At 46.3% G+C, this 27,259-nt stretch overlaps 1 protein-coding gene across 1 annotated transcript in view; it reads left to right on the top strand.

Annotated features, from left to right (window-relative positions):
• The window catches only part of ETF1 (eukaryotic translation termination factor 1), a 257,735-nt gene that overhangs the window by 90,218 nt on the left and 140,258 nt on the right, over positions 1-27,259 (top strand). The window contains exons 5-6 of the mRNA XM_069654342.1: positions 14,319-14,457; positions 16,342-16,532. Coding sequence (XP_069510443.1) covers positions 14,319-14,457; positions 16,342-16,532 — 330 coding nt within the window. The remainder of the gene's footprint in view (positions 1-14,318; positions 14,458-16,341; positions 16,533-27,259) is intronic.

Raw genomic sequence — 27,259 nt, forward strand, 5'->3', positions numbered from 1 at the left:
TGGGCCTTCGTTTTGGCTACCGCTACATCATCAGAGGCTTTGTCTCACGACGGTTCGGTTACTATCTGGAATAGCATCGGTAGGATTGCAGTGGCGGTAGGCCTTATCCCGGTCCCGCAGAAAGTTATGGGCCAGGCCGCAGAACATTTTTCGACGGTCTTGGGCGACGATTCCGATGACTCTTACATGGATAGTCGAGAGCATCTCTCAGATACCCTGAGAAGTTCCTCTCGATGCCAAAGGACGGAGAGCGTTGTTTCTCCCCACCTAGGCCCTTTTGGGTCCTCGAAATGGACTACTGAAAAGTTCGAGGGATGTATGGATCGACTGGAGCAGATTAACAGTTCTGCTGACCAGCCTCTGCCGGAAAACGCTCGGGTAGACCCTAACCTTCAAATACAGGATGTTCAGCCTCCTGTTTTCCAACAGGAATACGTGGCCCACATGGACACATACTGGGACATCTATACTGAAGAAGAGGCCTGAGGTGCAAAGGGCTGTAATCTCACTGTTTGGCTGTGGCGAGGGGAACTGACCTACAAGGAACTTCTTTTTGGAGGAGAAAAGGCAGTGGACTGAGAGTTTGGAGGTGCGTGTGCCTGTACCTTTAACTTTCTGTGCTGGTCATCTAGTCACCTGACTGCACACCTGGTACTTAAGGCCGCCTCCCACGCCCTTGTGGCGCTAAACCCTGAGGTGCAAAGGGCTGTAATCTCACTGTTTGGCTGTGGCGAGGGGAACTGACCTAAAAGGAACTTCTTTTTGGAGGAGAAAAGGCAGTGGACTGAGAGCTTGGAGGTGCGTGTGCCTGTACCTTTAACTTTCTGTGCTGGTCATCTAGTCACCTGATGCACACCTGGTACTTAAGGCCGCCTCCCACGCCCTTGTGGCGCTAAACCCTGAGGTGCAAGGGGCTGTAATCGCACTGTTTGGCTGTTTGGCGAGTGGGCGACGTGGTCTAGTTGATCTATTTCCAGATTTCCATACTGCAGCCCAAAGGAATCCATTCAAATGGATGGTCCACAGCAAACGTCAAGGACAAGAGCGCAATTAAAACGCTTGGGTAAGCAAGAGGAGACTCAAACAAAACTTAAAAGACAAACTCTGGTGAGCCACTATACCTCGTGTAGCTCCGTACTGGATTTAAGTATGGAGTGTAGCGCATGTGACCCCCGAGCTGTTATTGTTGATGAGGTCTCGGGATGTGCGATCGGCGATGTCCGATAGAGTGCACACGTGACTTTGCAGGAGGTTAGGAATGGGAGTGATGCGGCGCTCCCGAGGGGTATGGTAGCCACTGATTTCCAGGTGTTCAACATTGTATTTACCGCCGAAGTGGGAGCCGAGGGGTGTTCCCCGGTGGGGGAGGTGATTCCGGAGTGTTCGCCGCGGCGTGAGGATGGAGCGGCTGCTTTGGTCTCCCCGCTGTCGGAGGGGTCTGGGAGTGTGGGGGCGGAGCCAGTCACCTGTGTGGCGCCGCGTGATGACGTGGCAGAGCAGTCCTCGAAGGGGGAGGTTGCAGCCCCAGTCGAGAAGGTGGGCTCCTCGCAGAGCTAGGCGGAACCGCGCTGCGACAGCTGCTTGGAGTTGGCCACTGTCCAGCAGGGTCTGCATGCAGGCCTTTATTCTGTGCCGGTCAGTGAAACAGCAAATGAAGAATGCGTAAATGGGCAAACACATGTAAGCCAGATTAGCTCCAGTGATTTGCGAGCAACTTTGGAGGTTCCGGATCGCCATGAGACAGGCAACGCCGGGCATGTTGAGGATGAGGTGTTCACCGCTGTGCCCACGGTGAATGCAGGTAGAGAGCACACCCTGGTTAGCAGAGAGGATAGACCAGTAGTGTCTCTTGAAATGGTGGTGCCGGAGTACACTTCAGATCAGCCATGTGGTGTAAGTGTACAGATGATTTCAGGAGGGGGATGTTATGCTGAGCGAAGGAACTCCTTAGAGGTGGTCTCATCTGTCCTGCAAAACCTAATTGAGCTGAAAGCTTGTGCTGATAAACTAATGCCAGATTCCATTCCGGAACTAAGTGGGGCGCATAAAATACCTCAGAAGAGACAGTGGCATGAGTTAACGGACACAAACTGTGATACTTGGGGTGTTGGTTTCTACAAGCGTGCTAGAACAGCAGAAGCTGAGACATCTGAGGAGTCCTCCAAGTCTTCTGTGGAAAAAGTGGCTGAATCCCAGAAAAGGCTGGCTAACCCTCCCAATGAAGGCCAGGGTATAAGGTTGAGTCGGCCAAACCAGCGGCCGCATAAATCACATAGTGAGGATTCAACAGATGACTCTTCATCAGAAGACTTCTCTTGTGGAACGTCCGTTTCCTAAAATACGACAGAAGCGTTATGCCTCAAGGTTTGCTGCACAGGAGTCAAGGTCAAAAGACAATGGGAGCGAGGCAGCACCTTGTGTGCATGTGCCCACTAACGAGTTATTTTCATCACTGACCGCTGCCATGGCAATATCACTAACGCCGTTTACCAAATTGTATGAAGCAATAAACGACAATGTGAAAGATCTGTCAACACTAATTGCACTCATGAACTCAGATATTGCAATTAGAAGCTTTGCATAATTGTCAGAGAAATGAGCAAGAAAACGTCAACCAGAAACTGTTGATTGGCCTCGCTGCAGTCAAGGTAGCAAAAACACGACATGATTGATAAGAAAGTATTTGCAGAAGTGGCAAGGGAAGCGCTTGCTCTTTCACAAGCCACATGGCAAAATAGGTGGCGACCCACCAGGAGGCTGTGCAGTTCAGACCGTGGCATCGGCAGAGCAGTCGGCGGCCCTCGACTTATCGCAAGAGTGTTTGAGCTGCAGAGTTAGTAGCACCTGAAAGGCAAACTAGCCAGCACGATCTGATCCAGGATGCAAAGATCGTAAGTACAAAAAATTCACTCGAGTGGTCGAGTGAGCCCCCTGAAATAGTAGACAAGGGGATTCACCAACAGGTGGTAAGCGAGGTAGTTGAGCCACGTGCAGATGGTGCCCAGGTCAATGAATGTACCGAACCAGATAGCACGCTAGTGACCTCTTTTCACTCTGCGTTCTTACAAGCAAGAAGCGCGGCAAATATGGGTCATACAGGCTGCCAAAGTGCATCAGGGTCAAGTTTGCCGCTGCCTGTGCCTGAAGTGTGTACAGGTCTTACAACAGCTGCTGCCGAGGGGCCAAAATCTGCAGCCTTGTTTACCATCTTTGGCAGTACTGATGCTGCCCCCTCAAGTAAATGTGGAAAGAGAGCTAAACCCTGACAAGCCAAGAAGCAAAAAAACATGCCAAGTCGTAAGTTGAACAGAGGTGCCCGCAAATGTCTACGCAATATTAATGTGCTGCAGATAGTGGATGAAGCCATTTCCACTCGCCTGAATCCTGTGGCAAATGGGGATCAAGGCAGCAACGTAAGCCCAGAATCGATGCCCAACTCTTCGCAAGTAGGTGTCAGCCAGATGACTGAAGATGAGAAGGTGGTCCAGGACGAGTTGATGAATTTGTCGGTCTACGAAGATGGCGAAGACATTGTAGGCTGCTCAGCGCCGAGTGGGATTACTGTCCCTTGTAATCAGAAGGTGGCGCTGAAGGGACAGAACGTAGATGTGGCTATGATGAATCCAATCTTGTGCAATCCATCAGAGACCTGACCAGTCGAGCGAAGTACCTGGAGTGGAGCATGGAAGAAGCTGCATTATAATCTTGCCTGAAGTGGTGGGGATAAAGGAGGACCAGACTGTCTATCTGAGTCCGGTGTTTTACACCTTACAGGAAAAAAGAGAAGTTATCTAGTGTTCTACAAAGTCACCCTCCAATGAAGAAGGCACCAATGGAAAAGGACAGTTTTAAGTCTAATTCAAGCCCTCGGTCTGCAGCCAGTCGAGGTCTGAGTAATGGTGCCTCAGCTCAGCCATTAGTGCTGGAAGAAAGAATGATCTGCACTAAAGGGCAAGCAGCTGTGCGCTCTACGCCCCACGCCTTAACGATAAAATTAATGTTGGAGAGAGTGGAGTCACGAGATAAACTAATCTTGAATCGTACCGAACGTTGTAAGATTGCTCCATCATATTCTGCGTTTACGTTCAGTAGGATCTAAGGACAAAAAAATTGTGGAATTCCCCGATGAATTGTGCCATGACAAGGTGATTCTACACATTGAATCCAATATTCTCGCCAACGCAGTCTTGGAGGCAAGGGAAGACCTTCAGTCCATGGGTTTTGACATTTACAAAATAATGGAAAAGGTCCTTGAGAAAAAATGCCAAAACATTGGTGCCATAGGAACCAGGTTAATACCACAAGAGGACTTCCAGTACACAACAAAGAGGAAGCAGCAACCAGAGAGTAGATCAATCTCGTCAGTGCAAAATAGTAGAATGGACTTAGGTCCCAAGAGGGTACAACCGTGTGGCGAGGCTAACAAGAGATTGGAGTCTGATCAAGAAGTGAGTGTCAAACTGAGGCCCCTCGACAAAATTCAAATCACATTTAATAATGGAAGCCGCCTGGACGAAAGTGTGCCTAGTGCAGGAGTTGTCCCGGGGGAATCTGAAAACACACAGGATTGGAAATGGCTGGCCGAATAATTGAATGAAAAAGCACAAAGCTAATGTCCACTGAGTGGAAATTCACAAATGTGCACGTTTGCGTCATGGAACACTTGAGGCTTTCTTCATTTGTTAAACTCTGATTGGCTGCAAGATTTACATCTAGTCTGCCTCCAAGAAACATGGATGAGTGAGATGCCAGTCACCTCGGAGTACGAATGTGCCTTAAATCCAGCAATCAAGGGGGTGAAGGGGCGCCCGATGGCCGGCTTGTTAACCATGATTAAGCGGTCATCGGGTTACCGCCTGTTAAAATCAACTAACTTTACTCCTTCTATTCAAGTTTCGGAGATTGGCAAAAAGAACCACATAGGGAGGGAGACAGAAGTAATTCAAGTGATCAATCTGTACTGGAACCATCAACGTATGGGAACCTACCCCTTCATCGACCAACTAACGACGATCATCAACTTGCTGGGCATGAATAAAAGAGGTGGAATCATTGTTTGTGGCGATTTAAATATAGATTTTACCAAGTCTGTCAACCCGGAGAAAGACCAACTTGCGAAAGAATGGTTGGAAGAGCTAAATGCAAGAGGTTTTACAATGTTGAATGGAAACCCGCAAGGCGATATCCCGGCGAGAGCAACGTGGCACCGAGAAGTTCAAGCGTCAACTATTGACTACATTTTTACAACTAATGACCTGCATGCCAGGTTAACCTCTTTCAAAATTGTACCCATGAAAAACAGTGACCACGATATGTTGCAGTTAAAACTTTGAGTTGCTGACACTGACCAAGCTTGCAAGTGGGTACCCAAGGTGTTGGCTCAATCAAATTGCCTAAGATTAAGACTGCAGGAACATGAGGTGTTAACGCTTTATAATCAATTTAAGGGCCTGCCGGAGGAGTTGGAATACGCCTCATTACTGCAACAATTTAAGGCCAAACACATTGGTCTGAAACAATTGTCGTTCCAGAAGACTCACCACTTTGATCTGTCAGTGATGCAACGTAAGCATTTGATGCGTGCCGAGATACGACGAAATAACCAAGGCCCGGTGATGGAAAGGAAGCTGAAAAAGAGCTACCAAGCAAGCCTATAAGAACTGGTTAAAAAGTCATAAATACCAACTTCACCAAAATGATGCTGAGACTATGATGAAAACCCTCTCGAACAAGAACAGCAGTGAGTTTCGGCGCCTAATTAACAGATCGGAAACTTCACAAGAAGCTCTACAAAGATGCTTGGTGTCCGAGGTAGAGTGGGTTAAACACTTTACGACCCTATATAACAAAAACTCGACCAATGAACCCTTAAAGGTGGTGAAGTCTTCATCATGGGAGTTGCACTTCTCAAAAGAGGAAATTCGTGAAATTATTGTGAAAGCAAAAAACTCTAGGGCTCCTGGACCCGACGGGTTAACGAATTTCACAATTAAACAACTCCCAGATCTCTGGGCAGACTTGTGCCTTGAAATGAAAATCAATTTGCAGCAGCAAACACCAGCGTCTTGGAAAGCAGGGATAATTGTCCCAATATTTAAGAAAGGTGACAGAACATCTCCCAAAAACTACCGGCCAATAGCCCTGCTAGACGTTTTAGGTAAGATCTATGCTACAGTCCTACAAAAAAAACTAATTACCTGGGCCCATTCTGCAAACAGAATCGACGAAAGACGAGCAGGTTTTGTAAAATATGTGGGCTGTTCTTTGAACCTACTTATTTTAAACCTGCTAAAGATGTAAGCGCTACGAACAAACACTGCAGTTTATCTTGCCTTTGTGGACTTCTCTTGCGCTTTTGACATGGTTGATGGAGAGTTGCTATGGCATAAGTTAAGATCGTGGGGCTGCCCTGATGGGTTGCTGGAGGCTATCAAAGAGCTACATACAGATACGTCAATTTCTATCTGCCTGGATCAAACTGGTACCCTGTCGTCGCAGATTCTGACACATAAGGGGGTGAAACAGGGATGCCCGTTGGCTGCAGCAATATTCAGTTTATTTATCTCAGACATCGGCGAGTTGATAAACGCGGTGCAGTCTTTTCCACCTTTCCAAGATAAGTTGGATTCTATACGCTGATGACTTAGTTATTTTAGACGTAACCACGATTGGGTTACAAAGAAAATTGGAAGCAGTCCAGGAGTATGTGGCTATGAACAACCTGAAAATCAACGTAGCGAAGAGCGAAATTCTGGTGATACACAACAAGAGGAACAAACAAAAGGCAAAAGGTCTGAAGTTCGCATGGAGGTTGGGTCCCGAGACGCTTTGCGTTACAAATAGTGTAAAGTATCTGGGTATGACATTAAATGCCAGCATTTGCGACGCTCCCTGTGTGCATGATTCAAAAAGGAAATGCGGTCAACTTGCAAACCAGGCACTAATTCTGCATAAAGTTTGGTAAATTCTCCTTGCAACCTTTGAGAAATTTTTACGAACTGAAAGTTGCACCAATACTAACTTTCGGTGCAGAGAATGCGTTGGGATGTTCACCCAACCCCTTCGTTAGAACATGTGTTCTGGACCAAAGCCTTAAGTCTTCCTCCAGGTATTTCAACTGCGTGTATAAGATATGAACTGGCTTTGATCTCTTTGCACGCACCGATTAGTTGGAATTTACTGGCACTATATCGAAAAACCAGACCTGAAGAGGGAATTTTGCAATTTTGTGTATTACACAACGTACCATCCGATGGAAGTGAAATTGCTTCCTTGTGGGTAAAACGTTGTAAAGATCTACGGCTGGAATATATCGGCGTGGAAACACTCCAAACAAACCCCTTAGTTGCAAAAACCAAGATTTGGAGAACAGATTGGGAGGTAACATGTAATGAGATCTGCCGCCAGAGCTATGCGAAATTCCCCGGTTGAGTCTAGAGGATTTAATGTGCTACAAAATTACCAGCAGCGATTTCCGAATCCTGAAGCGCAGAGACTGTTTCTGTTTCGTTTAAACGCTCTACAAACCAAGGATCAGTCCAGTCATTGGGCGTGTAATGCAGACATAAATCTCTGGTGCAGATTCTGTAAGACCGGATCGGAATCGCTTAAACATCTGGTTTTGTTATGCCCAAAATTGAGGGATGCGGACGACTGGTGGGGGCGAATGTGGAATGGAACCGATACGAAGCTAATATTGCCCCTGACATCTTTTTTAGCATGTATTGAAGAAAAGCTAAAGGCCTGGCAAGAAAAATAGGAAGTGAGACTGAGTCGTAAATAGGATGACCAGGATCGTTTAAATGAATCGGCCTAAGAAGATGGGGTGGTGTGGTAAAGAACGTGTGTGATGTGGATTGGGGATTTGTTGATTTGTCAATCGTGCAACATTTTAAAGGTTTGTGTTTTTAAACCAATAAAATTAAAAAAATAATAATAAAAAAAAAGAGGAATCCTCTTTTCTAGAAAATTATGAAGATCAACAGGAGGCGACGGAGAACTGGGAGGAAACCCTGCAAGGAGGACGGGATCCTTGGTCACATCAAGATCAGGTCTCTGATATTTTGTGCATCAATTCTCCTCCTTCCACCCCGGCTCGCCAGGCCTCCCCTGTGGATGACCAAATGGCTTTCAACACCATGTTGAAAAAAGCAGAATTCTTCAAAATTGCCACTCAAGAGGCTTTGCCGGAGCAGGATTTTGTGGAGGACATTATCAAGGAAAAACCTCCGGCAAGTAAATCCATTCCCCTCTTTAACTCTGTTAAAAGGTAGATAGCTCCGTCTTTAGTCACACCTGCCCAGACAAGGGCCGTGAACCCGAGAGTCGAAAAATTATTTCGGCCATCTCCTTCCGACCCTCTATGTATCAAGGGGCATGCCATCCCGGACTCTCTGGTGGTGACCACTACTCGTAAGAGGGCAATGGTACCCCTTGCAACTGGAGAATCACCTCCGGACAAGGAGTCTAAAAGATTGTATGCCCTAGGCAAACCTGTCATGTCAGCAGCTGCATATACCATTCGGGTTGCTAATAACACTATGCTATTAGCAAGCTGTGCCAATGCCCAATGGAACCTGCTCCAAGAAGGCCTTCAGGAGGTCCCGGAACCGGCCAGGACCAAGCTTCTCGCCATTGTTGCGGAAGGAAAACTAGTTAACCAGAACCTGGATTCTGCAGAAACATCTGGCAGGTCCCTTGCACAAGGGATTCTTCTGAAAAGACACGCATGGCTGCGTTCATCGGGATTTAGACCTGAAACTCAGGCCTCCCTCATTAATATGCCCATCGAAGAGTCAAACCTCTTTGGGAAAGCAGTTGAAGCATTGGAGACAGCCATGAAGCAGCACGAGACCTTAGTCTCCAACAAATTACACAAAAACCCTCTTCCCAGAGGGGTAATAACTCTCGGCGGTCCTTTCGAGGACAAGCTTGTGCCGGTCAAAACAACTACGGCACGGGCAGCTTCAACAATAACCAAACATCTGGAAGCCCCTCTTACTATCCCGCCAGGGGTCAGAGGCCCCAATCCCAAAGGAGCCACAGCCTCAGGTCGGAAATGACCACCAGTCCAGGTCCCCTCCCATGCCTCCCCAGTCGGGGGGCGATTTTAACATCTTTTCTCAAGGCATGGAAGGGGATAACTTCCGACCAGTGGGTCTTAAAGACAGTCGCCCACGGTTATTGCGTGGAATTCTCCTGACCTCCACAGTTCATACCGCCGCGCTCACGGCGCCTTTCACCGGACCATCTAAACATCCTGATTCAAGAGGTGGAAGCACTGCTGGGAAGGGACGCCATAGACGCCATCCCTATTCTTCAGGTAAATTAGGGTATTTATTCAGTGTACTTCCTTGTACCCAAAAAGGATCTCACCATGCGTCCTGTTCTAGACCCTGCGCCCAGCGAATAAGTTCATAAAACCCCAAAAGTTTTGCATGATAACACTACAAGGAGTGATCCCATTGCTGAAACGGGGGGGGGGGGACTTCATGGCAACATTGGATATGAAAGATGCACACTTTCATATTTCAATGTTGCCAGCGCACAGCAGATACCTAAGTTTCATGATCCAGGGCAAACACGACCAGTTCAAAGTTCTCCCCTTCGGCATCACCTCAGCGCAAAGGGTGTTTACTAAAGTCCTGGCAGTGGCAGCAGCACACCTGCGCAGACTATCAGTCCCAGTTTACCCTTACCTCGACTGGCTCATTACGGGGGACTTGTCCAACGCTTGTTTTTCGAACACCCAAAAAACAGTAGACCTCTTCAGCCTGGGCTTTTCAATCAACGAAAAACAGTCCAGCCTAGTCCACAGCCAAGAAACAATTTTTGGCGGCACTAATTCGGACGGAAGACTGTCTTGTCTATCCCTCCAATGAGAGGGTTCAGCACATGCTCTCTCGGATTCCTCAATATGTAGCCAGTCGAGAGGTGACAGTACGCAAAGCTATGCGGTTGCTAGGGATGATGGGGGACATGTATATGTCTGGTTCCCATGCAAGAGTGGCTCGACAGCCAGTGGTGTCAGGCCAGCGGACAATGGGGGAAAATCTGGTAGTTGTCTCGCCAGCCCTCGGTCTCTCTCTGCAGTGGTGGTCGAGGGAAAACCTCCTGAAGGGGAAAACCTTCACCACCCCTGCAGTGGAAGCCACTCTCACGACAGACGCATCTCACAGGGTGGGGGGGGGGGGGGGCGGCTCACCTAGTTCAACAGACAGCACACGGAGTGTGGTCCCCTCAAGTAGTGTCCAATCACATAAACTTACTGGAGCTATTAGCAGTGTTCAAAGCATTGAAAGCCTTTCAGGTACAACTGCAAGGGAAGATGGTGCAGATCTTAACAGACAGCACTACAGCAATGTACTACCTGAACAAACAGGGGGCACTCACTCTCCAGGGCTATCCAAGCTGTCCCAAAACATTTGGATATGGGCTCTCGGACACAAGTAGGTTTTTGTTGTCCCAACATGTTCCAGGGCAACTCAATCATCTGGCAGATGTACTCAGTAGAGATTTTCCTCTGCCAGAAGAATATGAATGGCGACTGCACAAAGACATTGTAGCCAGCGTCTTCGCAGAATGGGGTTCCCAGAGTTCGACCTGTTCGCTACTCAGGAGAACGCCCAATGCCAAGACTACGCCTCCAGGTACCAACAGAACCGGTCCAAGGGGAAAGGTCTCTGGATAACTTGGTCGGGGAAATTTGTCTACGCTTTTCCCCATACTCCCCTTCTCAACAAGATAGTGCACGAGGAACCAGTTACCATGATACTAGTGGCCCCCATGTGGGCCCGCCAACCCTGATTCGCTCATCTGATGGAAATGTCCCTCTCCCCACCAGTCAAGCTGCCCTGCCCGTACAACATGTTGTCTCAGGACAGGGGGGCAGCCCTACACCCGTGCCCCCAAACCCTGAATTTAGCAGCCTGGCTCCTGAGATCATAGAGTTTGGACACTTGCAACTCCCTCAGAGGTGTATGGACATACTCAGGGAAGCGAGGAAACCGAATACACGTTATTGCTATACAAGCAAGTGGAAACGTTTCGTCATCTGGTGCAATTCCAAGGGTGTCAATCCTATCGAATGTTCACCCTCACACATTGTGTTGTATCTAACCCACCTGTTGGACTCTGGGTTAGTCTTTAATTCCCTAAAGGTTCATCTGGCTGCTTTGTCAGCCTACATCACAGTAAAAGGTATTGTGGTGGAAGATACCGGTGATTAAAGCCTTTATGGAAGGAGTTAAGAGCATTTATCCTCCCATCTCTCACCCAGCCCCTGGATGGGATCTGAATGTGGTTTTAACCAGGCTCATGGGAGCTCCCTTCTTGCCTATGCATAAAGCAAGTCTGAAAGACCTGAATTATAAAACGGCCTTCCTAGTGGCCTTCCTATTCTATCAGAAGGTTTAGCAAACTACAGGCTCTGTCTCTTCTAGATCCCTTTGTTACAGTCCACAAAGATAAGGTAGTTCTGTGCACACATCCCAAGTTTGTGCCTAAATTTATCAAGTTCCATGTGAACCAGTCAATCGAACTACCCACTTTCTTCCAGAACCCTACTAACATGGCCGAAAGAAGCCTTCACACACTAGACGTGCGCAGGGCAGTCATGTTTTACCTGGAGAAAACTAAACCACTAAGAGACTAAACAATTCTTCATTTCAGTGGCAGCTGGTAGAGAGGGGGATCCTGTCTCTAAATCGGCTATCTCAAGGTGGATTGTCAAATGCATCACACCGTTTCTCTCTTGCGAAGAGAGAACTGCCCTTCAAGCCTAGAGCACATTCTACTCGAGGCATTGAGGCATCCATAGCATTCATTGCAAATGTTCCTCTTGAGTCAATTTGCAAAGCGGCAACCTGGAGTTCTCTACACACCTTTACAAAACACTATTGCCTAGACACTCATTCTAGGTCTGATTCTTGGGTGGGACAAGCAGTACTAAGACATCTTTGCTCTGTCTTCTCACAACCCACCTCCAACTCCGGGTACTGCTTGTTAATCTATGCACAACATGTGATTCTAAGCAGATTAACAAGCATCAGAAGACATGCATTAATTACCATAATAGCATTTCTGATGATTGTATCTGCTTAGATTCACATGTGCCCTCCCTACTGCCCTGCTCGGGGTGGAAGGAACATAGACTTCTTACTACTTTCTCGCTTTATGTACTCACTCATTATAGCCTTGGAATCCCTCATGGCAGAAAAAAGACAATCGAGGGGACCTCGGCACGAGGGGGATTTTGGGTACTACACACGTCACGATAGGGATAGTTTTACAGACACGCCTATGCCGACGTCCCCTTTCGGTCCCCGAAAGACAAGATGCAATACTCCGCGGTTACCACTGGATGTCAGACCATATGCACAGCATGTGAATCTAAGCAGATACAATCATCAAATGTTATTACGGTAAGTAATGCATGTCATTCCCAAAATAGAAGTGGAAGAGTTTATTACCAATAGGGTTTTACTTGCTTTGAATAGCGCTGCCATTCTAAATGTGTAATACTCAGTTCTTTCTTTTCTTTGAAGTGCATTCTGCCATTCTGAAAAGTAATGAATAAGTTATTGCTGATCTTTGAATTGTGTTCCACTATTCTAAAAAGTAATATGGGTGTAATTTTATCATCCCTTGAAGTTGCGTATGTTGCAAGTGCTCACCTGTTAAGATGGTGTAACTGTATTATCCTGAAACAGTAATGTATACAAGTGTCCAGGTACTTACTTGTAACATTATTGGTATAACTATTATTCCTGAAACTGCACCCTTTGTGCACTGCAACTGAGCGGTACCTTGGAATCTTCCTAAATACCTTTTTCTTGTGTGAACTACAGTTCCCAAGAATAGGACAACTTTTGCCATGCTTACCTTTTTGTCCTTTGTGGGTCCAGCACACACCACCTTGTGTGGAGTGTTGGGGGGGGGGGGGGGTTGCATGGTAACTCCTTATCCCACTTCTCATTTAACTTTGTTATGTTAACATAAATGGCTGGTGGCAATGGTTTCTTTTTACTACCTTTTGTGCAATGTATCTGTAGGTTGATTTCTCGGCTACAGTAAATCACCCATTGATGATCATTTGACCAAAATGACAGTCTTAGTTTTTCACCATTTCTCATTTGTTAATTCCTTCTGGGCTTTTACTCTGTTTAAATTGGGTTTGAGTCATTGTGTGTTTTGCCTTTGGCGGGCTTCAGCCCTGAAACCTGCCTAGGTGCCAGTGTCTGGGAAGGCAGGAAGTGAGGGAGGAGCCTGGAACTTCACTGTCCTATGTCTGTAGGAATGCCTTGCTGAAACCAGTTCTAACCGAGTGGCTGGCTGTAAGAGAAATTAGAAAAGGAAGCCCAAAGGGGCAGCTCAGCTTAACCCCAAAAGCTTTAGGGAACTATAGATCCATGTACACTATGGAGAGTCATAAGGTCACCAGGAGTAAAAGACTAGAGAGGGGGGGTGAGAAAATCCCTATCTCCTAGGAATAAGGGAAAAAAGAATCACCAAGTACAGCAAAAAGTTCTCAGTTTGATAAAGGTTAGGAAGATTTATCACCAATATGAGCTTACCTAAAAGTTTGACTAACTCCCAGTCCGGTGAAAAGATCTCTTAACTAAAAGACTGATTTAGAAAGATGGCTCCATGACCGCATGTAAAAAAACAGGTAAACCCATGTTAAACGTCTCAAGAGAAAGACCTTTACAATGCCGGTTTTCCGATCAAAAGAAAATTTGTCAAAGTAAATCTGTTTAACATGAGACCTTAAAAAAAAAAAAAAAAGTTTCATATGGTACCAAACTCTGCTTCTGTACTGACGAACTCCTTTTAATACTCCAGACCAACCACCTAAAAGGTGGCCTATGCAAAGCATGTGACCAAGTAGATTCAAGCCACAGAGACTTGAGTGAGCCGTCTGTTTATGTATGTCCGTCTTGATTTCCTTACCAGTGTTTAACTTGATGTAACCTATTGTAAAATAGGCAAACCTCCTAAGTCAAAGCCTTTCTGCTCAGCCAAACTACCTTTGAGAGTTTGGTTAGCTGGAAGTGCAAACTTGTTGGACCCCGAATTTGGCATCTCAGAGTAGCTTCTGAAAAACATGCTTGACCTCTCTTGGAAGGATAAGCCACTTTTGTAACACTCTTGATGAAATTGTTATTGTTGATGGAACCAAGGGTTGGCTCCTAAAGTTCATTACTTTGTTTTTTTTGTGGGTAGTATTTTTAACTCTGCCTCTTTTTGCAGTCTGTCAGTTTTAGGGAGTAGAACTGGAGATTTCTTCTTGGCATATTGACTTTTGTTTCATTTCCCAGGCACTTACGGCGCTCCTGTCTGATGACAGCAAGTTTGGCTTTATTGTGATCGATGGTAGTGGTGCACTCTTCGGCACTCTTCAAGGAAACACAAGAGAAGTCCTTCATAAATTCACTGTGGATCTCCCAAAGAAACATGGTAATTGGTGGATAATATTGGACATTAACCATGTTCTATTATTTACAATAATGGGAATCAGAACGTTTTGGCATTTAAATCTATTTTAATTGCTTGATACATCTGGATATGCTGCCACATCATCTCGAGGCACATTACATAGAACAAACTACAATTCTAAATATGAATACACCGGTAAACCCATCCTTTGTCGTTAAATCCTTTGAGAGTCCCTAGGACATTTATGTATGTCGAAAGATATTTAAATTCAATGCCATTTCAGATAATCTTGTTCCTGATCGTTTTTGACATGTAGGGCTGTATTCTATACACCAATTATGTTATGTACACCAATACTGCACACCGCTACCACATGACCAATCTCCAGGTTCTCACGTGGGTCTGCTAGGAAGACTGGGTTGGTTAGTGATGGTAGAGGTATAGGATGGGTCTAGAACCAGGAGAAACTGCCATCCGTGTGTTGGGTTGCATATGGGTTAATTGCGTGCACTGTTGTATCTGTAAGGGTGAGGCCCAATGCCGGGGTGATGGGGAGCTTTCCTAAAGTCCACTGTGAGGTAATGTTAGGAAAGATCCCTCTTTACTGCACCTGACCTGTTATTACTATGTAGTGAAGCTTTAAGCTTCATTGCACTGGCTTTTGCTAATCTCTTATAGGGAAACTGAAATGTCCTTCAGGCTGTGGTACTGGGAAAATGTGTTTCCCCTTAGTCTTGTTACTTGGCTAGTACTTTTAGTAACTTGTTATCACTTGTGGTTACTTATCATTGTACAATGCATCCTACAATGCAGTACACTTTTTTTGTTTTGCCCTAAACTAACACTCAGAGAATTTTTGGTTACTCCTGGTGTGCTAAATGGAAAAGCTGGTGGCAGCAGAGACTTTTAACACTTTTTTTTTCGTGTATTTCATTTTAGCCTTACCGCGTTTGGTTACTGTAGGAACTATATTGTCAGCATCTCTAACGAGTACTCTTGATATAAGTGTGGCTGCTCAGTCGCTCTACCAACTTGTGTAGTACAGACCTATACCAATAGTTGGGTTAGCTATTACCAGGAGGACAAGCCTGGTGTGGTCTCCTACAGGGATACTGCATACAATCTTGCCTAACATGTCTTAAAGAATATTTAAGGATTGTCCCAAAGGCACAGAGTTGAAGTTTACATAGGTGTTTTTTCCACATCAATTGGGCTGAGGAACCAAAAGTAGCTACTGGTAGCTGTTGTGGTCAGACTAAATAGGCTCTTCAAGGCTATAGCAGGAGCTAAATTCCTCCCAGCTCTCCTCAATTTCGAACCCTGAAAATGGTAGGGTCACAATCTTGGACACTGAACACTTTTTAAACCAGTTTCTTAACTGTATCCTGCAGATGAATTTATTTACCTTGACCAAATAGGAAGTGTAATTTTAATATTTCTTGGCTAATGCTGCTGCTATTTAGCCAGATAATGAGTAAAGGAAGGCGTTCTTTCTAGCTATGGGACTGACTCTTGCCTGCTTAGTCCCTTTTAATCCATCTGGATTAATGTTTTGAAAAAACATACTTTTTTGTTTTCAGTCGCATGAGGCATTGTTTCCTTACACCCCTCATTGCTCCTATTATTTTGGTTGTACTACTCACTGCCTATGTTTACCAGCGTAGCGAGGCGCTCACTTTATTTTTTACTTTTTTACTGCATAGCTCAATACATTGAGTGAAGTGCTATAAGAATGCATTTCTTAAGCCGCTCAACCTCTTCACCTCCTTCAAAATTCAGAATCTCTCAATTCCATCCTACAAAGGATGCCAGTCAAAATGACTTAACATTTTAAATGTTCAGTATGTATTTGTATGTAAAATTAACTTCTCATTCTTTAACATTGCTGTGTTTCCTTTTTTTAAGGAAGAGGTGGTCAGTCTGCCTTGCGTTTTGCTCGTTTAAGAATGGAGAAACGACACAATTATGTGAGAAAAGTTGCTGAGACGGCAGTACAGCTGTTTGTTTCTGGTGACAAGGTGAATGTAGCTGGTCTCGTCTTGGCTGGATCTGCTGATTTCAAAACTGAGCTCAGTCAGTCAGATATGTTTGATCAGGTAATTACGAGCAATTGTGTGTTCTGAAACATTTGCATAGTTTCACTTTTTGTGCATGTTCAAACTGATAGTTCCATGTAAGGGTACTGTTTTGTAATACTTTTGTATTGTAGGGGAAATAGAGTTTCTCCCTTGATGTAATGTTTTGGAAATTGGAGCATGCCCTATTCAGACTTGCATTGGTCCACCATTACCATATAAGGGCATGCACACACGAGGTAGGTCCAGCTCAGTACCTCCAGTCGGTAAATTTGGAATTGGGTCTGGAATAATCTAGTCCTAATCCAAACTCAGCCATGGTATGTAATGTTGGGCGGTGTTAGGGAGAATGATCTTTTATATGCTAATTCCCTTCAACCTTCGAGACCGCTAGCTCTTTTGCTGGATTTAGGGACTTTTAATTGTAACCCTGGAGTGAGGGGCCTTTTATCTCACTCATGTGTTTTGACCTGATTTGGATTTTGTGTTTCTTTTTGCAGTCTGATATACTCCATAGGCACCTCTTTGTATAGTGACACACAGCACCTTCAGTGCAGTGTCGCAGAGAAATCCTTTTAGATCGCTCCACAAGGTTTAAATACCTTTTCTTGTGCGAACTGCAGTTCCCAAGAATAGTTAAGTGAAATTGACATTTTTCTTTTTATCTTGGTAGCTCCAGCACGCATCTTCTGTGGAGTGCTGGTGGGCGGGGGGGTTACCTAGTAGCCCCGTATCCTACTCATGTAACATTTTGATGTTACCCTCACTACTTTAAATGGCTGCTGGCAGTGGTTTACTTTTACCTACCATTGTGCTTTTCTACCACCGACTGAACCCTCAGCTGCAGTACAGCATCCATGGGTGACAATTTTGTCAAAATGGCCCCCTGTCTTTTTTCACCATTTTCTGTTTGTGAGGTCTTTCTTGACTTTTACTGTGTGTTGAGCCAAGTTTGAGCCCTTTGTCTTGCCTTTGGCAGGCTTCAGCCCTGAAGTTCGTCCCTGGCTCCAGTGTCGAAGGACCGGATGTGAGGGAGGGTTGCAAAACTCATCTGTCCTTTGTATCTAGGAATGCCTGAATGCATATCTTAAAAATATTTATTAAAATCAACTCAATACTTATGGGATACAACCCAAAGTATAACCTTTTTGAGAATACAATCGGTAGTCCAGATGAGTCAAACCTACAACACATTCTGAATGGCAGTCAGCTAACATTGGGGAGTAAAACCAGGTTAGATATACATATAGAATACCATTGTATGCAGTGACTCTGTTACAGAAATCACTGAATAAACCAACCCTGTTAAAACTATACACCTTGCAACATTACTTTTCTAGAACAAAGTTCAGAGCTAGTAAAACTCATACTTTCTGGAGGTGACTCAAGCTACTCCATGACCAGTATGAACACTCCATAGCTATTTTAGAATGCACTAAGCAATTCGGGGAAAGCAAAACCCAAATGCTCTTTATAAAAGAAACTATGTATTTCAAGGTAAGTAATTGACCTATTGATACCTAAATATATGCTGCCTAATAGCTAGTTATACCCAGTCTACTTTTAAGAAGCGTGTAATCGTTTTTAAGGTAAGTAAGAACTTTGACACTATTTTAGAATGTTAATGTTAAAGATAATTTTTAACACGCGCCATCACCACCGCAGTGGTTTGCTGGAGGCTCTGAAAGGTAAGAGTTGGGGGAAGGGGTTAGTAGGCTATAGCAAGAACAGATATAGCGAGTGTTATGTCCTGTTGACAGCTTCAGTTCGGTTTTCACCGTTTGCTGAGCTTGGGTGCAATTTACAGCTCAATCGATTCCCATGTGCTGTTGTGCAGGGCTATGTGTAGTTTGTTTTGTTGTTGTAGTGAAGTGTGTGCGGATTGCTGTGCAGTGGTGGTTGTGTTTGTTTTGCATTTGAGAAGTGTATGCAGAACTTGAGGTTTTATGGTTGGGTTAGGGATTTTCTTACCTCGTTGCTTTGGGCTTCTGTGCTAATAATCTCTGTGCTGTGTTGGGTGTTTAGTAGTGGTTTGTTCGCTGGGTATTGCGCATGGTGGTGGCTTTCCTCTGTATTAGTCTAGTGGATTGTAGGCACTTGAAACACTTGTGTATAGGCGCATTATAAATGCCATATCATATGAGGTTGTGTGGGCTGCCCCTGGCCTGGATGTGGCTCCGGTTTGCAGTTTTGGTCTCTCCACCCCCGGGTTTCTTGTGAAGGATCTCACCCACCGAAGTGCGCAGTAAGGCCTCTTGGGGTGCCTGTTATTGGTTAATGCTCCCACGTCTGCAGCTGTGGTTCCTGTCTCTGGGGTAATGACTGGAGTGGGGGGTATTGCAGGGAGTGGTTCTTTTTTGGCCTCTCCCTTGCTTGTGCCTTTCATTTGTGCTGTTTCCAGTGGAGTCTTTGATTATCCTAGTCGTTGCCTTCTGATTCAGAGTTGAAGAGCCACGTTTTTTGAATTTTAGTTGATCCTTTGTATTGCCTATGTCTTTTGGGAGGCAGTGCCGAGTTTTCGCTGCCTGGTGGGAGAATGAAGACCCCAAGTTTTATTTTTATTTTTTTGTATGGTTTTGGTTCTAGGCGAATGTCATTGCTCGATCTGACTGGTCTAGCGCCAAAGCTATTCAGGGAAGCACAACTGTTGGGTATGAATTGGTGCAGTCCAACTGATGTGCGACTACACCAGACTTTTCTCTTGGAATTGGGTAACTCATCTTTTAATATAGGCCTGTACTAGAGAAGTTGGTAGTGTGACTGAGCAGCCAGGGTTACCTTAAGAGGGAGAGCTGTATAGTGGAATCGGTAAATACAGTTCTGATGTTTGTTAATCTGCTTAGAATCACATGCTGTGCATATGGTCAGACATCCAGTGGTAACCGCAGAGTATTGCATCTTGTCTTTCGAGACTCGAAAGGGGACGTCGACATGGGCGTGCCTGTAACACTATCCCTACGTGACGTGTGGTGTACCCAAGATCCCTCACGCGTCGAGTTCACTCAGATTGTCCCCCCCCCCCCCAAGCATACTGGTCGCCTTGATGCAGAGCTCGTTAAAGACTTTGCTTATTGTCCCATCAACCTTTAGTCGATTAATTATATAAAATATCCAGATCACCCCATCCGTCCCTTATTTTGACGGCTGTTACAGACCTCCGCTGAAGACCTTCAATATCTCGACGGACGGTGATCCAGTCTGTGCTGCCGACCACATGGCCGGGCCTTCCACCGGCCTATACAGTAGGGAGAGTGGGGTCGGGGTGGAGAATCCCTTTCCTTCCGCTTTCCCTTTCGGTCTTCGTCACACTACCCATCCTCAACTATGGAGAGGACTCCTTTAGGTTTTGCCTTAATTGTAGGAGCAAATTCCCTTGTAAAGATGGGCACAGACGGTGTAACTGGTGCTTGCCCCTCGATCACAAGGAGGAAGGATGCGCGGCTTGTAAACTCCTCCGTCCTAAGACTTTAAAGGAGTGTAGAGTCGAGCAGTGGGCGGCCTACAGTATGTTGAAGGCCGAATTTTCTCCCGCTGCCGCAGCCACCAAATGTGACCACAGCTAGAGTGATGATCATACTTCCGAACCGGAGGTTATTGACCTTTCGACGGAACACTCGCGTTCTGCATAGTTTGTCCCCGGTCAACAATACTCATTGGGAAACAATTGGAATTCTACACAGGGAAATAGCAGATACACCACCCTGTATCCCCAAAGTGGTCAACGCTGTGGCAAAGGAAGAGGCCGGAACTCTACCCCCATGCCTCCCCGGTCGGGGGCGGGCTAACATAGTTTCTTCAGGCATCAGAGGGAATAACTACAGACCAGTGGGTGCTAAAGACCATGGCTTAAGGGTACTGCATAGAGTTCAACTGGTCCCCAACATTCAGATCTCCACGAGCAAGACTGATACCAGACCATCTTCGCATTCTTCTGCAGGAAGTCTAGACACTACAGGAGAAAAGAGCCATAGCAATTGTACCTCTGTCACAGGTAAAAGAAGGTATTTATTCAGTGTACTTCCTTGTACCCAAAAAGGATCTAACCATGCGCCCTGTTTTAGATCTGCACCCAGCAAACACATTTGTAAAGCCACAAACGTTCTGCATGGTCACACTGCAGGAAGTAATTCCGTTATCACAGGGAGATTACATGCCAACACTGGACATGACAGATGCATACTTTCGTGTCAATGTTGCCAGCGCACAGAAAATACCTCAGATTTATGATACAAGACAAGCATTATCAGTTCAAAGTACTACCCTTCGGCATAGCATCTGCACCAAGGGTATTTACAAAAGTACTAGCGGTGGCAGCAGCACATCTGCGCAGACAATACAACCCGGTCTATCTTTACCTCGACGACTGGCTCATAACAGGGGACTCTTACGAAACATGTCTGTCAAATACCCAAAAGACGATAGAGCATCCAAGACTGAATGAAAGATCTATCAACGAGAAGAAATCCAGCCTAGACCCCAGTCAGGTCAAACAGTTCCTAGGGGCTCTAATTCAAACAAAGGACGGCATTGTCTTCCCCTCCAACGAGAGTGTCCGAAACATGTTTCAGATTCCTCAGTATGTAGCCAGTCGAGAGGTGACTGTACGCAAGGCTATGCGACTGCTGGTAATGATGGGGTCATGTATCTACTTGATTCCTCATGCGCCCAATGCAAGGGTGGCTCAACAGCCAGTGGTGTTAGGCCAGCGGACAGTGGGACGATCTAGTGGTCATCTCGCCGGCCCTCGTTCTCACTGCAGTGGTGGTCGAGCGACCACCTCTTGAAAGGGAAATCCTTTACCAGCCCCGCTGTGGAAGCCACTCTAACCACAGATTAGTCTCTTACAGGGTGGGGAGCTCACCTGCTTCAACAAACAGCGCACAGTGTTTGGTTGTCAGACATAGCATCCAACCACATAAACCTGTTGGAACTGTTTGCAGTGTTCAAAGCACTAAAAGCTTTCCAGACACAACTGCAGGGGAAGACGATCCTCAGACAGCACCACGGCCATGTACTATCTGAACAAACAATGGGGCACTCATTCTCCAGGTCTGTCCAAACTGTCCCAGAACATTTGGAAGTGGGCTCTCAAACGCAACATGTTCTTGTTATCACAACATGTACCAGGGGAACTCGATCTTCTGCAGACTTACTCAGCAGAGACTTTCTGTTGCCCAGGGAGTACGAATGGCGATTACACAAAGACATAATCTCCAAAGTTTTCGCAGAATGGGGCTTCCCAGAGAGATCTGTTCGCAAATCTGGAGAATGCTCAATGCCAAGATTACGCCTCCAGGTACCCCAGAACCGTTCCAAGGGGAATGGACTCTGGATAACATGGTCAGGGAAATGTCTACGCTCCCCTAGCACACCCCCACCTCCCCTTCTCAACAAGATCGTGCACAAGATGCACCAGTCAAGATGATACCGGTGGCCCCCATGTGGGCCCGCCAACCCTTATTTATTTTGCATTTGTAGAGCGCGCTACAGCCCACAGGCAACAAGGCGCTATAAGGAGATTTAAGAAGGCTTGCTTGAGGGTTACAGTAAGCGGCCCTAAAAGGTATATTTTAATACATTCGCTTAGGTGCATTTGCATGGTTAAAGAGAATACACATAGGTTGTTACAGTTGGTTACTAATACTCTAGGGAACAAGTGGCAAGGAAGATCTTCCCCCATACAGGTTGATACAATAGACATGCATACTTAGAAAGACGGGGGGTTTTAGGTGAAGAGGTTGATTTTTAAGGCCTTGCGGAGGGTCGAGTGCGAGTTGATAGGACTGAGCTGGGAGACTATTCCATAAGGTTGCCGCCATAGTAGGGAAGCTGGTGCCTCCTGCGCGCACTCTGCGTGTGAGTGGGACAGTGATGCGGTTGGCATAGGCTGCCCTTGAAGGTCTGGTGACTGTTTGTCTGGATATCCTTTGAGTCAGATAGGGAGGGGCTAGGTTGTGAAGACACTTGTGTAAGGGCCAGGGTTTTGAAAACCACCCTTTCCTTGATGGGTTCTTATCCCTGAGATGTGTTCCATGCGAGAGGTGCCTGTAGCAGCTCTCAAGGCATTATTTTGGGCATTCTGGAGTTGAAGTTTTTTTGGGAGGTTCCAATCAACAGAGCATTGCAATAGTCCAGTCTGGAGCCGATGATGGCGCTTGCAATTGGGATGCAGTTTTGGCGTGATAGGAAGGGCCTGATGGCATTGATGAGTTTGGAGTGATATGCTGCGGAAGAGGCGATGGCATTTACCCGTCTGTACATAGTGAGGCTGGACTCGAGATACACACCCAGTGTTTTGATAGTTTGAGAGACTTTGATGGGAATATTGTCTACAGTGAAGGATTGTTATTTTGTATCAAGTTTGCCCAATGTGGATGGGGAGCCCACAAGCAGGAGTTCAGTCTAGTCACTGTTTAGACAAAGCCAGTTCTCAACAGCATCTACGCCACCATTCAATCTTGGATGGCTGAGTGTGTCCAGGTCCTTGGTGTAGTCACCTGACAGGGGGATGAGAACCTGTGTATCATCTGCATAGTTTGTATATGATATGCCCAGGGCGTCAAGTATTCTGAAGAGAGGTCTCGTGAAGAGGTTCTTGAGTGTAGGGGCTATGCAGGAGCCCTGTGGGACTCCGCATTTGATGGGGCTGGGTGTTGCGTTGGCGGTGTCGGAGAAGACCTTCATTACCCTCTCCTGAAGGAACGAGGTGATCCAGTCACAAGCCTTGGTGGAGAAGCGGCCCGAGCGTGGCTCGCTCATCTGATAGAGATGGCCCCATCTCCTCCAGTCGAACTGCTTTGCCCGTACAACATGTCGCAAGACAGAGGGGAGACACTTCACCCATGCCTGCAGACATTAAACTTAGCGGCCTGGTTACTGAGGTCATAGTTTGGACACCTGCAACTCCCTCAGATGTATGGACATTCTCAGGGAAGCTAGAAAGCTGAACACCAGATACTGCTATTTCAGTAAATGGAAACTGTTTGTCTGGTGCAAATCAAAGACCATTCACCAGATTAACTGCTTTCCCACAGACATTGTTATACCTAACTCATTTACTTGACTTACGCCTGGTCTTCAACTCCATAAAGGTGCACTTAGCTGCACTTTCAGCCTACACTAAATCACAACAAGTGTCATGGTGGAAGAGACCAGTTATTTAAGCTTTCATTGAGGGAGTGAAAAGAATTCATCCTTCCCATTTCTAACCCAGCTCCTAAATGTAGTGTTGACAAGGCTTATGGGGGCTCCCTTAAAGCCATGCACAAGGCAATTCTTAAAGACCTCACCCTTAAGACTGCTTTTTTAATAGCGATTACCTCCATCAGGAGGGTAAGTGAACTACAAGCGCTCTCGATCCTAGATCCCTTCGTAACAGTTCACAAAGACAAGGTAGTTCTGCGTACTCACCCTAGATTTGCGCCTAAATTCATTTCAAAGTTCCATGTGAATCAGTCAATAGAACTACCAACATTCTTTCAAAATCCTTCAAGCCTGGGAGAAAGAACCCTGCACACACTGGATGTACGCAGAGCTGTCATGTTCTACATGGAAAGAACTCAACCACTTAGAAAGACTAATCATTTTTTTTTCGGTGGCGGCAGGAAGTGGAGACGCAGTCTCCAAATCCACTATCTCTAAATGGATTGTCAATTGCTTTACACTCTGCTACGATCTTGCTAAGAGAGCTGCCCTTCAAGCCTAGAGTACATTCCACTCGAGGCGCTGTGGTGTCCATAGCATTCATTGCAAATGTTCCTCTTGAGTCCATTTGCAAAGCGGCAACCTGGAGTTCTGTACACCTTTGCAAAACACTATTGCCTTTGACAAACCTTCTAGGTCTGATTCTCAGGTGGGACAGGCAGTACTAAGAATTCTTTTCACTACTGTTCCTTCTCACAACCCACCTCCAACTCCGGGTACTGCTCGCTAGTATATGCACAGCAGATGATTCTAGGTAGGTTAACAAACATCAGAAGACATGCATTACTTACCGTAAGAGCATTTCTGATGGTTGTATCTGCTTAGATTCCCATGCGCCCACCATTCCTCCCCGCTCGAATGGAAGGAACATAGACGTCTTACCTCTTTTCTGTAATCACTCCTGATGGTCATAAGACGCCCTCTTGGCAGAAAAATACAATCAGAGGGACCTCGACGCGCGAGGGATCTTGGGTACACTACACATCACGTAGGGATAGTGTTAACAGGCACGCCCATGTCGACGTCCCCTTTCGAGTCTCGAAAGACAAGATGCAATACTCTGCGGTTACCACTGTATGTCGTACCATATACACAGCATGTGAATCTAAGCAGATGCAACAATCAGAAATGCTTTCACCGTAAGTAATGCATGTCGTATAAGTAAACGCACACTTCCAAGTTATAGTATAAATGTTTCTGATGCTTGTTAATCTGTTTAGAATCACATGCTGTGCATTTGGTCTGACATCCAGTGGTAACCGCAGAGTATTGCATCTTTTCTTTCGGGGACCGAAAGGACATTGGCAGAGGCGTGTCTAACACTATCGTGACGTGTAGTGTACCCAAAATCCCTCACGCGCCGAGGTCCCTCATTGTTTTTTTGCGCCCAGATAACTGGTCGCCCTACAGCAGAGCTCTTAAGACATTATCTTAAACCGACTTGTAGGTTATTCCCCCATTTTTAAGTCACTGCGACGGCAGGAACAACTTCGATGAAGACACTGGGTGATGTGGATTTCGGCGCTTAAGATCTGGCGGCTGAAGCATCCACGTGGCCGGGCCCTCTGGCCGGCCTTCACAGTAGGGAAGAGTGTGTCCATATCTTTGTCTTTCCTCTGTCCCCCTCTTTGCCCTCTAGGTCTGGTCATCTTTGTTTACACCTTTCGCTATGGAAAGGACTCCATTTAGGTTTTTAGGTTCTGCCCGAAGTGTAGGTTTAGATGCCCATGGAAGGATGAGCACAGAACGTGTAATTCTGGTCTCCCCTTAGATCACGACGAGAAGTGGTGTGCGGCTTGTAAACTCATTCGGCTTAAGACCCTTAAGGAGCACTGTGTAAAGTGGTGGGCTGCGCACGGTATCTTGCGGGTGGAACCCCCGAACCTCCCCCCCCATCGCCACACCCGCACGAAAGTGACTGGGGCACCTCCGATGACCAAACATCTGTTGCGGATGTTATAGACCTCGAGGCGGACACTTCTAGGTCCGCCACGCCCGTCCCTGACCCTTCCAAGGCCTGACGCTAGTCTCGCTTCAGGGACAACACCCGGTGACATGGGCGTACAAAAAAAAATCGCACTAAACACACAACCCCTCTACCTATTTCGACTGGTATGTCGAAAAAGGGTGAAGGTGCCAGCAGGGCTGTGGTAAATTTCAGTGAATTCCTGTGATTGTTCAGATCAGTAGCCTTCTCCGCAGCAGCTTTTTGCGACTGAGCATTCCAAAACAAAGGGCGCTACCCCTAAATTGGGTTTACACGTCGAAGCGCAGACTTTTGACACTCTGGTGGGCCCAAAATCTACAACTAGGCCTCGAGGCAAGAAACCTACCACTAGGCAATACATCTCCCGATAGACCTTCGGGCCCACTAACTCAAGCCATTTCAGCGGTGATTGAACACAGTATCACAAGAATCACTTTGGCGGTACCTACTCCGTCGAAAAACATGGGGCAGGCCATGGGCAGATCTATAGATACGCCATGATGGTCCGAGACCTACAAGGACAGTCAGAAGCCTCTTTCCAACACCCCGAGTGACAAATTTAGGCGCCAAGGGGCGGAAGACGACGTTTTTCCACCCGTAGGCCCTTCTGGTTCCTCTTAGTGGACAAGGGAGAAATTTGAAGGGTGCATGGATAGTCTTTAAAAAAAATATCAATTTTTCTGAACATCCTTACCCGAAAAGATCTTGGAGAACCTAATTTTAAATCGGCTTCATGTTTCCAAGATCAGCCCTCGGTCCCTGTCCATCATGAAGATCTCGTCCAGATGGACACTTATCAGGACGTTTACAGTGAAGATGAACCTTCCTGCAGGGCTACAATGAGGACCAGGTGGATGCCACGGATATTTGGACAGAAACCCAGCAAGTGGAAATGGACCCATGGACGCTCCCCCAACTTAATCAGGACACTGATGTTCTGTGCCTAGATTCTCCTCCGTCCACCCCGGCTCGCCAGGCCTCGCCTGTAGACGACCAAATGGCCTTCAATGCCATTTTATGGAAGGCAGCAGATCATTTCCATGTCGCTACTCAAGAAGCGGTTCCCGAGCAGGACTTTGTGGAGGACATTCTCAAGGAGAAACCCACCTCAAGCCAGGCCATTCCCCTCCTTAATTCTGTTAAAAGAAGATTGGCCGCCTCCCTGGCGTCGCCAGCTCAGACCCGGTCAGTGAACCCAAGAGTGGAAAAGCTATTTCGGCTAGCTCCTTCGGACCCTCAATACATTAAAGGGCACGCCACCCCCGACTCCCTGGTAGTGACTACAACCCAGAAACCGGCCGGAGTACCCCTTGCTAATGGGGAGGTGTCTCTGGATAAAAAATCCAAGAGGTTGTATGCCTTAGGTAAGAAGGTTACCTCGGCTACTGCATATACCACACGCATAGCGAATAACACTACACTGCTGGCGAGTTGTGCAGACGCTCAATGGAACCTAGTACAGGAAGGTCTCCAGGAAGTCGGGTCCAGGTTTCTCACCATTGTGGCCGAAGGCAGGCAAGTATACCAGAATGTAACAAAGAACACTCTTGACACTGCT

This window comes from Ambystoma mexicanum, chromosome 3q (genome assembly GCF_040938575.1).
Source record: "Ambystoma mexicanum isolate Mex_15411 chromosome 3q, UKY_AmexF1_1, whole genome shotgun sequence".
Taxonomy (NCBI): Eukaryota; Metazoa; Chordata; class Amphibia; order Caudata; family Ambystomatidae; genus Ambystoma; species Ambystoma mexicanum.